Consider the following 13,205-nt stretch of genomic DNA (forward strand, 5'->3'; position numbering starts at 1 on the left):
AAAATCACAAAAAAAAAAAAAAAAAAAAAAAAAAAAAAAAAAAAAAAAAAATCAGAATTTTTAATTAATGATATTATTTTTAATTCAGACAATTCTGCCCAAGAAAAACCCATTCTAAGCTCAAACAAGTTACCAACTTGCGTAATCTCCGTCGAGGCCTTATATCCATAAAGAGCTCTAACAGAACATGTATACCTACCTTTTTTGGACACTCAAATTTAGTGTTTTCATTATAGACGTTATTCCTCACTTGATTAGAAATATATTAGGGTTATTATAAAAGTTTGCGGACAGGTTCTATTAATAGTGAGCTCGCTATTTGCATGCATGAAAACAGTAAAACTCTGCAGATAAAAACTATTTCGTATATTCCAATAAATATGCAAAGATTATGTTTTCGAATGATCCTTAAAAATATACAGCTATAATATTTAGATAAAACATACTTTACGGAGAATGTCACTTTTTCGCCATCTTCGCTAGCCAAGGGTTTTCGATCCGAAATCTACTCGGGTGGAGCGAATCGTAAACCCTTGGATAGCGAAGATGGTTTTTCACACGTTTACAGTACATACTAGTCATTTTTTAAAATTAAAATTTCACTGTTGTACATTTGTAGCGCATAAAGATTTATGATATTTCACCTGTCGATACATGAAACGTCACTGGGGAAATTTTAAATTAAATTGGAGGGATTATGACTGTTTTATCGGTAATTATAATTAGGCCATTCCAAGTTTTCTCTATGTTTAGCCTCCGCGTGCGCCTTGGTTTCTGACACCCCATATCAGAAAAACAAACAAAATCAGGGGTCCTAAAATTGATTATTCATGTCGTATTAGGTATATTTTAAGCATTTTATACCTTAGTTTTGCAAAAGAATAAATCTTTTACAAGAAAAAAAAATCTTAATGAAATTATATCCTTCGACAATGTAATTTGTATGACTTTAAAGTATGTGTTTTTATTTTTTGGCTTGTGTGTTTTTTGCGAATAGGTAGGTAGGTTTTTGAAATATGGGTGGACGCTAAAACTTGGGAGAAAAAACTTGGAATGGCCTTATTACGAGAAAATGATCCCTTTTGCCCTCTTCATTGTGTGTACATGTATGCTATTCCATGGGCAAATGATTTCACTCTTTGTTAGATTTTTGCAAATTGTTGAGATTTTATATTATAAGTATACTTTTATGTCAGATGAAATATCAAAGAACATTTTGTTATAATTGAGGTTTAATTTTTCACCTTTATATTTGTTTCACTAAAAGAATATCGCTCGCCCTATTAGCCCATCTTCTTTAAAACTTACAGTTAATGGTTGATTAATTCCATCACATCCTTTCATAAGAAAGATAAATACGCATTTAGGCAATAATTTAATCAGGCGCATATCAAAGTTTGCCACTTAGATAAAACAATTAAACATGTAGTTTTACACCCCCGCTTGAAGGGCAGAGTTTATAGTGATTGGGGTGTATTATTTTATGTCAGTATCAGTTGGGGGCTCCCATATCTTTTCTGTAACTCCTCATATACCACTGAATAAAATTTATGAGACTTTCACAGAATCTTTTTTATTACACTGTACCATTGTGCATCTCCTATTTCATATTCTGATTGACAGATATTTGGGGTTTCTCTCAGCTAAAAAAGGACTTTGCTATTATATATGCTAGGCTTGGTCGCGAGGGAGGTGGGGGGTGTTATAATTTTGTGAGCTCAGTTCCCACATTACCTCTAGTGTATATGTCGTCCTCTAAACTGGGATAGAAGTTTTTGGACATAACTCACATGGTCAATTGACAATAGGCGAACTTCAAATATTATTAGTAGGTGACTTGAATGTACATGTAGATCTTCTTAATGCTCCACAAACGAACATAATTCATGAAATTGTTTCAACACATAAACTTGTTAACAATATCATTGAATTCGAACCGACTATAACTTCACACACGTCGAGCACGCTTCTTAACCCAATTCTTACATCTGTTGACATTCAAGTATGCGAATCAGACACTCCAACAATAGGCGCTTCTATCAGTGACTATAGAGCAACTTATATTTCGCTTTCTTTCAGTATAAATTATAATCGTTCGTACAAGCATAAAGTGTGGGCTTATAACAATTCAGATTTCAAAAAGTAAATTCTCTTATTAATCGAAAATTGTGATTGGACAAAAAGTAGCAACGAAAATGAAACAATAAACCTTGCAGCTGAACATTTTACATTGGAATACCTATTCTGTGTTCATGAATGTATACATGAACAAACTGTAACCATTCGTCCTGGTGAAAAACCATGGTTTGATTCAGTGCTAAGTGAAACAATAAGAATTGGAAACCGTCTTCGTAACAAAGCACTATAAACTAAAAAAGATTCCGATTGGTCCGCATATAGAAAGGTCCGAAATTTAGTCAACAATATGAAAAAGAATACGATATCAAATTGTTACGACAAAATAGAACCTACTTGGAAGATTCAAGTAATATAACAATGTTATATTGGAAGTTTCACTTATATCAATTGATTTATTTTTCTTAATTTGCATGACATACTGTATTGTAATATATAAGGAGAGGGACTAGTAAGTTATAAGAACTTGTTTTCTATCCTTTTGATATATTCAATAAAATATGTTCAAAACAGTGCTTTGTGAACAGTTAACGCAAGCGGATGGTAAACGCTGAACACAAAACTGTGAATATTAAGCGCATGATGATCTCATGGTGAGCGGACGTTGAACACAAGGTGAACGAATAGTGGGCTAACGGAAAAAATGGGAAAAAAGAACGTTTCCTAATTCATCTATTATATGTGTTTAGATGACAGTGTGTGTCAGACGTGCTCAGTTGATCGTGTGTATCAGCAGTGATAAGTTGACTGGGTGTGTGCTAAATGAGCTTAGTTGACTGTGTGTATTGTACGTGTTTAAAAGACAGTGTGTGTCAGACGTGCTTAGTTGATCGTGTGTATCAGTAGTGTTCAGTTGACTGTGTGTGTGCTAAATGTGCCCAGTTGACTGTGTGTATTATACGTGTTTAGATAACAGTGTGTGTCAGACGTGCTCAGTTGACTGTGTACGTTAGAAATGTTCATGTGAAAGTGTTCAATTGGTTGTGTATCAGTAAACTGTACATATTAGGTCTGATATTATGTTTATTGGTGTTGTAACGGTATGCAGTGCTAATTTAAAAAATGGCCCCTAAAAAATTGAAGTTCAAAATGGATAGGAAAATCTTACCAAATTGTATTTAAATTTATCAGACCTATGCTTGAATGTACTTCAGTTGTTCGGGATGGCTACTCTAAACCTTGAAAAAGTACAACTTTCCACCGCTAGAATTGTAACAGGACTACCTATTTTTGTGTCTAGAGAAGCACTTTATTCTGAAAATGGTTGGGAAACTTTAAAAATGATTACTTTGTTCAAAATTCACAGGGGAAGAGTACCTGAATATTTGCATAATAGTGTTCCCAAAAAGCGTGATAATGTATCCATATACAATACTCGTGACAAACAAGATTATTTAATTCCAAGATGTAGATTAGAATTATTTAGAAATTCCGCCGTACCTAATGTTGCAAAACAATGGTATTTATTAAAAACAGAGGTCAGAAAAGTCATCTCAACATACATTTAGAGAAAAAAAACTTGATAACAAAAAATTAAAAATCCACCATCTTACTTTTCTTTCGGTAAAGCGAGATACCAATATCATTCATACTAAGCTACGACATTACTGTATACTAAACTATGATCCATATAAAGGAAATTATTAATAGTCCTTTATGTTCAAAAACATGAAGATGTGTAACATTTCTTTTTTGCATACAAAAATTGTTCTAATGCAAGAAGTAATCTTTTCAATCCCTTGTTCATGCTTGAATTGGTCACTATTGATATAAATCTATTATTAATGATGCTAATTTGCCGTTACAGATAAATAGCAGTATATTTGCTGCTGTTAACGTTCATATATTTATTGACGAAACATATAGATTCTCTAGTTGATATGTTATTTAATAGCATTTTCACTTGTATCAATTGTATTATTTTTCTTTAATTTGCATGAAATATTGTAATATATAAGGAAAAGAACTAGTTAGTTATAAGAACTTGTTTCCTATCCTTTTGATGTACTCAATAAAATATATATTCAAAACAATGCTTTGTGAACAGTTAACGCAAGCGGTTGGTAAACGCTGAACGCAAAACTGTGAACAATGAGCGCATTATGAGCTCATGGTGAACAGACGTTGAACGCACGATGAATGAAAGGTGGGCAAACGGAAAAATTGGAAAGTAGAATGTTCCTAATATATCTGTATACTTAAAATATTTCAAAATATGTTTATTTACATTTCTTGGCTGTGCTAAAATTCAGAAAAAAATAAATTAATGGATTTTTTCAAAGTAAATTCTCAAAAAAGATTCATTTCTATTGATATCATTGTGCTTCAATTGACAAAATTAAACGTTTTCCACTGTAAGTGTTCTCACCATGAGAAACCAAAATACATGAGTGGGCACTTTTTTGTACGATTCGGTTGATCGGTGATCATGAATTCCAGGATGTGTTAAATCTTGTCCATAAAGAATATGTATACCTGACTATGTTTACGAGGTAGATCGACGTAATATTTCTATCTTGTTAAATTGTTTTATCTGGAGATGGTTTGTTTGTTTGTATGTTGTTTAACGTCTCTCTCGAGATTTTTTCCCTCATATGGAGACGCCACCACTTGCCGGTGGAGAGCTGCAAATTTTGTCCTGTACTTGATACTTACGGTCATTGAGCAGTGAGGGATCTTTTCGTGCCAGCACCTACTGCGATACGGGATCTCGGTTTATACGGTCTCATCCGAAGATCCGATCTCCACGTCCCACAGTGGGATTAGAACCCGCGACGTAAGGATCAACTCCTTACTTCGCGACTCTAGAGCAGACGCTCTAACCACTGCGCCGGGCGACTCTGGAGATGGTATTGTTAATAGTATACTTAAGATATTTTTAATTACTTGACTGCGTGTATCAGATATGGTTATTTGGTTGTGTGTGTCAGATGTGGTTAGTTGACGGTGTGTTGGAGGTGCACAGCTAACCATGCATGTCTTTAAGAAGTGATTAGTTGGCTGTGTGTGTTGAACGTGTTTAGTTGACTGTGTGTATTATATGTGTTTAGATGACAGTGTGTCTCAGACGTGCTCAGTTGATCGTGTGTATCAGTGGTGATAAGTTGACTGTGTGTGTGCTAAATGTGCTTAGTTGGCTGTGTGTATCATACGTGTTTAGATGACAGTGTGTGTCAGACGTGCTCAATTGACTGTGTGCTTTAGAAGTGTTCAGTTGATAGTGTGTAAATGAAAGTGTTCAATTGGTTGTGTATCAGTTAAGTGTTCATTTGGTATGTGAAAAATCAAGGAATGAAATAAACCTTTTTCGATACATATTAGGTCTGATTCTATGTTTAGTTGTTATTTTTAGTCAAACATATAACATTTCTTCCCTCTAACTCCCTTTTACAAGAAGTGTCCATTTGCATGTGGGAAGTTAAGGTGTTCAGTCGGCACGTCATACACGTATAGGTGTGTATAACTTACAAGTGTAATATGTGTATAACTTACAAGTGTAATATGTGTGTAACTTACAAGTGTAATATGTGTATAACTTACAAGTGTAATATGTGTGTAACTTACAAGTGTAATATGTGTAATATGTGTGTAACTTACAAGTGTAATATGTGTGTAACTTACAAGTGTAATATGTGTGTAACTTACAAGTGTAATATGTGTAATATGTGTGTAACTTACAAGTGTAATATGTGTGCAACTTACAAGTGTAATATGTGTGTAACTTACAAGTGTAATATGTGTGTAACTTACAAGCCAAGGTTCCATGAACACACCAGGACAACATAAACAGCAAAAACAGTAGGAAACCAATGAAGTATTTGTGATTGTAGGCACCTACAGAGAAACAACATTACTAAAGACAATGTGAACAAAACGTAAGATTTATACATATGTATATTTTGTAGATAAATAACAGTGTCTTATGTGCTTTAATAGAAAGTCACACATGAGAATTACAATTATATATATTGATACGAAGGTAAAGATTCAGGATTCTTCAAATATTTTTATGGTTTGATAAAAAAATTCTGCAAAATAATTACCTGTCATGACAAAATGCTACATGAAAACACATTTATGGATAAATCTCCTTCATATTTTACATGTATTGATACCTATCCTATATACCTACCAATGCAATTGTCTGTCCATGGACAATGGTGGTCAAATTTGGCCACACATTTATCACAGGCAGAGCAGTGCTTTGATCGGATTGGACGATGAATAAGACATGTACTACAAAACTGATTTAACGTCAAGGTCTGCTTCTCTGCCAAATCTATAATTGTCTGTAAAGCAATGAAATATTTAAAATATCTCTAATTATCTGTAAATTAATGAGATATTTAATAAAATATCTAAAATTGTAATTCAATAAAATTGTCAAACACATGTACATATATTCCTCTAAAAAAATATATAATGAAATAAAACATTTATAAATACATGGAAAATAAGCATACCTGAAAATTTATACACAATTTACTGATAGGAAACATGAATTAAACATATTTAAGGATTCCTACGTGTTATCTCTGATTTTATTCCTATGAGTTACCTGTAATTTTATTCCTATGTGTTACCTTAATTTTATTCCTATGCCTTACCTGTAAATTTATTCCTATGCCTTACCTGTAAATTTATTCCTATGCCTTACCTGTAATTTTATTCCTATGTGTTATCTGCAATTTTATTCTTATGCCTTACCTGTAATTTTGTTCGTATGCATCACCTGTAATTTTATTCCTATGTGTTACCTGTAATTTTATTCCTATGAGTTACCTGTAATTTTATTCCTATGCATCACCTGTAATTTTATTCCTATGCCATACCTGTAATTGTATTCCTATGTGTTACCTGTAATTTTATTCCTATGCATCACCTGTAATTTTATTCCTATGTGTTACCTGTAATTGTATTCCTATGTGTTACCTGTAATTTTATTCCTATGCATCACCTGTAATTTTATTTCTATGTGTTACCTGTAATTTTATTCTTATGTATTACCTGTAATTTTATTCCTATGCATCACCTGTAATTTTATTCCTATGTGTTACCTGTAATTTTATTCCTATGAGTTACCTGTAATTTTATTCCTATGCATCACCTGTAATTTTATTCCTATGTGTTACCTGTAATTGTATTCCTGTGTGTTACATGTAATTTTATTCCTATGCATCACCTGTAATTTTATTCCTATGTGTTACCTGTAATTTTATTCCTATGCCATATCTGTAATTTTATTCCTATGCCATACCTGTAAATTTATTCCTATGCATTACCTGTAATTTTATTCCTATGTGTTATCTGTAATTTTATTCCTATGAGTGACCTGTAATTTTATTCCTATGAGTGACCTGTAATTTTATTCCTATGCCTTACCTGTAATTTTATTCGTATGCATCACCTGTAATTTTATTTCTATGTGTTACCTGTAATTTTATTCTTATGTATTACCTGTAATTTTATTCCTATGCATCACCTGTAATTTTATTCCTATGTGTTACCTGTAATTTTATTCCTATGAGTTACCTGTAATTTTATTCCTATGCATCACCTGTAATTTTATTCCTATGTGTTACCTGTAATTGTATTCCTATGTGTTACCTGTAATTTTATTCCTATGCATCACCTGTAATTTTATTCCTATGTGTTACCTGTAATTTTATTCCTATGCCATACCTGTAATTTTATTCCTATGCAATACCTGTAATTTTATTCCTATGCCATACCTGTAATTTTATTTCTATGTGTTAACTGTAATTGTATTCCTACATGTTACCTGTACTTTTATTCCTAGGCATCACCTGTAATTTTATTCCTACGCCTTACCTGTAATTTTATTCCTATGTGTTACCTGTAATTTTATTCCTATGAGTTACCTGTAGTTTTATTCATATGCATTACCTGTAATTTTATTCCTAGGAGTTACCTGTAATTTTATTCCTATGTGTAACCTGTAATTTTATTCCTATGTGTAACCTGTAATTTTATTCCTATGAGTTACCTGTAATTTTTGTTCTCTGTTGGATTTGATGAACCCTGGGTCTGTCATCCAGGACATGTAAAAATTGTAACATAACATCACCGTATTTAACCAGAACAATATCGTCTTTGTCCAGGTCATCTCTACATCTAAGCAACACTCAGGAAAATATTTGTTAGTTTTAAAACCCTGTATATGTATACATGTACATGTACCTATCTCATTTACGAAAATATATTTACTTGTTTAAGAATTATGCTCATTCTGACATATATTATTTTACCTAAAATAAATAGCCTCTCATCTTTTCTATATAACTGAATATGAAAAGGATACAAGGAATGAGATAGACAAACCAGGTAAAGTACATCATTATTTTGGAGCTTAGATACACAGACACAGGGATAATGTTCATCAACCTCTCGTCAAAGAAAAACCTGAAAAAAATCATTAAATCATACACAGACACAGGGATAATGTTCATCAACCTCTCGTCAAAGAAAAACCTGAAAACATTAAAGTCCTTGATAAGCACCGCCCTCCCCTTACCAGAGAAAACCGTACGGTTAAAAATGTCGGCCTTTAAATCATTAAAGAAAGGTATCTACTTTATATTTTAATTATTCTGAACATTGTACTAATTAAATTTTTATCATCAAAGAAAGAAGTTCTCCCCCTTCTTAATAATACTTACATATTAAGGAATTTCCAGAACCCCACAGCAAGCAGGGCCAGAATAAGTTTATAGTACCAAGGTATGGAAAGTTCAGGAATCAGGCCAATGGTGTATACAGCAAAAAACGGAAACCACCACATCACCTTTTTTCGTACATCCTGTAAATAATGGACATTCATGCATATACCTTTATCTACAAGTACTTAGTCTTACTCTAGGGAAGTAAAAAATACATGTATCATTGTATTGCATGTTGTGTACATCAAATATTCTGAGAAAAATTCTACAGTTCATCTCCAAGTAAAACTTGCCAGCTGTGAAACCTATACAGGAGCTAAGGAAGCTTTCAGTGAATTATTAAAATCATTTTTTTTAAACATACTTTGTTCCTAGAGAATTTGGTGAAGAAGTTTTGATGATCCAGTCCCCTGTCTGCTCGCTCTTGTCTCATTCTTTTGACTATGTTGGCATGTTTGTATTCAGCTGCCACATCCAAAGCATTTTGACCCTATACAAAGACATACACAAAACCCTATACAAAGACATACACAAAACCCTATACAAAGACATTCACGAAACCCTATACAAAGAGACATATGCAAAACCCCTATACAAAGAGACAGTAATGTAACTCCTTGGTTGGTCCTGACAATTTGTTATGAGAATAATTAGGACATTTTTAAAAAAGTTACCTTTGCATTTAGAATATTCAGATCAGCATTTTTGTCGAACAACATTTTCACTACACAGGTGTTGCCTGTTTGACAGGCAAAGTGAAGAGGTGTGTTTCCATTGACCTTGTCTTGTTTGTTAATACCTGCCCCCATGGTCATCAGTAATCGTGTAGGGTCATATCTGCAACATAATCAGTTAAACTGTCATCAAGCATAAACCAAATCTACTTAATTTCAAGATACAGTCAAACCTCTTTATCTCGCATGAAGAAAAAGAGATATTTAAGATACTGTGGTTAAAATTCATAAAGGAAAGGTTGTTTGGGATCTCCAACTGACTTCAAGATATGCATGGAATATACATCATTGTTCAAGATGACAAAATTCACTGTACTTGCCTAATTTTAATTATATAACCAGAGCTGCCAACATAATGAAATGAAAAATTGTAAGGAGGGTCCAAGGGCTGCTGGAAATTTTTTTTCACTCTGTTTACTTTAAAATGATTTAGATCACAAACATAGAAACAGACAATGTCTATACATCTACTTGCAAGACTGTGAATTTTGTATCACAAAAGTGAAAACTGAAGGTGGACAGCTATGAAAATTCTGTTGTTTCAAACTTTTGATAGAGAAAATTAGAAATTGGAGAATAAATAGAGAAATTGTAAGATGCATTTTAGTTGCTCAAACCATAACCTCATACCAAAACTGTAAGGGTTGGCAGCTCTGTATAACCTTTATAACAGCATACACAAAAATATCTACACACTGCAATCTATGTTGAACAAGTCTCTTGAACATTAAGGAATATTATTAAGAAATCACTTTTTCCGTCATTAATTAATTGACAGATACCATAATAATCTCCATTGCATCCAGGTCTGGTACAAGGACCCTGTTTCAAATGAAAATTGACTCTTTTTTCCCAAAATTTAAGTAAAATTTCCAAATGGTGAGCAAATTAAAGCTTTTAGTGCTTTTCATATAATAATAAAAATAAGTTGAATTTTTGGATTACATTCATTCATAAAGATATTAATAGGGAATCAGTCTACATTCTAACTCTTTAATCAACAGTTAAACATCCTAGAAATCATCAACATTCCAAAATTTGCCACTTTTACAATTTAAATTCCCAACTGAAAGGGTACAGGACTCTGTACCAAAATGGGTCAATTAAGCCCTGTCATACTTTTTATTTTAATAAATTATTTTATGCAAAAACACTCAGATTATGGAATACTTACCCAAACACTCTATAGGCAGAATACATAAGAGGAGTCATTCCATTTTTGTCTATCATATCTACATCACAACCTTTGGCGATTAGGTAGGCCACAATAGCGGTATGACCAAACTGACTGGCTAAATGAATACAACTGAATCCTGTCAGGAAAAACAAACAAATAATCAATAGAATAACATATGTAAAATACCTAATTCTGTAATTTAAACCAAAAACAAGGACTTAGATCCATTTCATAGTGTACCTTGTCCATCACGAAGAGTTGGATCAGCACCAAATCCCAAAAGCAGAACAACCATAGATATATGTCCTTGTCTTTCAAAAAAAGAAACAACATTGATTATGTATAGCTCTTGAATGTCAGAGGTAATATTAATATCAACTTGAATGTCCTAATTGTAATTTTTAAAAAATTGAATAATTTGGTTTGCCAATGAAACACTTTCTAGCATTACTAGATAGAATTGTATAGGGGCTGATTTAGAAGCAACCATTCCTAAGAATGAGTGTGAATTTCATCATATACAATTGATACTAGTTACTTTGTAAATCAAGACAAAGTCAAAGAAATGTACTCGTATTCTTGTTGCTAGTTATTTAGGTGTGCATGACATGCAGTTTAAAGCTACATATATCATGTAATACTATATTGCTGGCAATCTGGCACATTTCATTATCTCTGTTACTGTGCTAACTTGTTGCCCACATTTCACTATCTCTGTTACTGTACTAACTTGTTGCCCACATTTCACTATCTCTGTTACTGTACTAACCTTGTTGCCTTATTTGACACATTTCGCTATCTCTGTTACAGTACTAACTTGCTGCCCACATTTCGTTATCTCTGTTACTGTACTAACTTGTTGCCCACATTTCGCTATCTCAGTTATTGTACTAACCTTGTTGCCTAATTTGACACATTTCGCTATCTCTGTTACTGTACTAACTTGTTGCCCACATTTCACTATCTCTGTTACTGTACTAACTTGTTGCCCACATTTCGCTATCTCTGTTACTGTACTTACCTTGTTGCCCAATGCAAAGGTGTGGAATCCAGATCACCTCCAAATTTGTCAATAATGGCACCTTTTGCAATTAAATACCTGTAATATAAATTTTAAAATTACAATGCACAGACGTCTTGAAAGAATTTTACTAGTAAGATTTTAATCATGTTATATGCAACTGTTCAGTATACAATAAACTTTGTCATGAATGGCAAATGTCTTACTCTTAATGATTTTTTTCTTTTAAAACAACTGGTATTAGTCATCTACATCAGTAATGACAGATATTTAATCTTGTTTTCATAATGTATTCAAAGAATAATGTGTCTTTTATAATTTCCCATGAACATGCATATTCATTATGTTTATGCCCAACAATGCATATCACTGCTAATTATGTTCTCGTGGTAACAAAAAAAGTTCACCAGAAAATAAACTCACGTAAATTTAATGGATATTACAGATAAATATAGTAGATTACAGGTTCATTGTTAAACTTCGCTCTTTTAAGACTTCATTATAAATGGTAATGCAACTAACATAGGACCTCATGTGATGTTAAGAGTCTTGACAATACAAATGCTTTATGCAGTTTGAAGAGGCAAATCCAAGATTTTTTTTTAAACTGAATAGGTATCCAATAATAAGCATATGTACTCGATCGCCCTAACAGTCACAATCAACATATTGATTTTTTTCCCATAAAAGAATTGGCGTTTTGTAGCATTTATAGCTTTAATAAAAAGGCATTTCACACCTAACAATATCTACTCTGTTGTTAATAGCTGCCCAGTGTAACAGGCTGACATTTTCTCGGTCCATTTCGTTGACATCCACCCCACCTTCCACAAGTTCATAAACTCGAGCCATGACCCCAAACTGAACTGCTCGCACAATATCGTATGTGCTATAGTCCTCCTGGGCCTGGCCAGGCTGCAGGTCCACTCTGGCTCCATTCTTGACAGCATTGCTCTCATCACCACCTGCACCTTTCTTCTCATGTGGAAAAAAATAAATATATATAAATGAAAAAGGTGTTATACAATGTTTTTTGTCTTTTGATCTTTGATATGATTAGCTTTCCTTTTAAAGGTGGAGTAATCATGAGCTCTACAATTTCGAAATTTTCTTTTAGATTCATCTTCCAAAAGATTAATTGAAAAGGTATTGCAGCTATCTGCAATATTCAAAGAATGTTCTGGCATTTTTCCTTCATCTGAAAACTTCTCTCATACCAGTGAAGAGGTATATAAATATCAAATACCTCTAATAATGGTTGCACTGGGTTGCAAGAAGGATCTACTTCGTCCATTTTGGTAGATTCTATTTCAAACTAAATTCTTGCAGCATTTTTATTTCCGAAAAATAATTTGGATATCATGGGTAGCTTTTGTATTAAATCCATTTATACATTAACTGTATATTCAGTGTTTTAATGTTAATTTATCCCTATTCAAATACAATATCAAAAAATA

At 32.8% G+C, this 13,205-nt stretch overlaps 1 protein-coding gene across 1 annotated transcript in view; it reads right to left on the bottom strand.

Annotated features, from left to right (window-relative positions):
- Positions 1-13,042, bottom strand: part of LOC133191124 (palmitoyltransferase ZDHHC17-like) — a 50,249-nt gene extending 37,207 nt beyond the window's left edge. Inside the window, exons 1-12 of the mRNA XM_061326825.1 lie at positions 12,995-13,042; positions 12,488-12,723; positions 11,749-11,826; positions 10,968-11,038; positions 10,725-10,863; positions 9,491-9,653; positions 9,181-9,306; positions 8,817-8,956; positions 8,459-8,559; positions 8,144-8,271; positions 6,269-6,425; positions 5,887-5,970 (exon numbers count right to left, since the gene is read on the bottom strand). Of these exons, the coding sequence (XP_061182809.1) occupies positions 5,887-5,970; positions 6,269-6,425; positions 8,144-8,271; positions 8,459-8,559; positions 8,817-8,956; positions 9,181-9,306; positions 9,491-9,653; positions 10,725-10,863; positions 10,968-11,038; positions 11,749-11,826; positions 12,488-12,723; positions 12,995-13,042 (1,471 nt within the window). The remainder of the gene's footprint in view (positions 1-5,886; positions 5,971-6,268; positions 6,426-8,143; positions 8,272-8,458; positions 8,560-8,816; positions 8,957-9,180; positions 9,307-9,490; positions 9,654-10,724; positions 10,864-10,967; positions 11,039-11,748; positions 11,827-12,487; positions 12,724-12,994) is intronic.
- Between the last annotated feature and the right edge of the window lie 163 nt (positions 13,043-13,205).

The sequence above is a fragment of the Saccostrea echinata genome, unplaced genomic scaffold, assembly GCF_033153115.1.
Source record: "Saccostrea echinata isolate AGI-Se365-2 ecotype Australia unplaced genomic scaffold, CSIRO_AGI_Sech_v1 ptg000023l, whole genome shotgun sequence".
Taxonomy (NCBI): domain Eukaryota; kingdom Metazoa; phylum Mollusca; class Bivalvia; order Ostreida; family Ostreidae; genus Saccostrea; species Saccostrea echinata.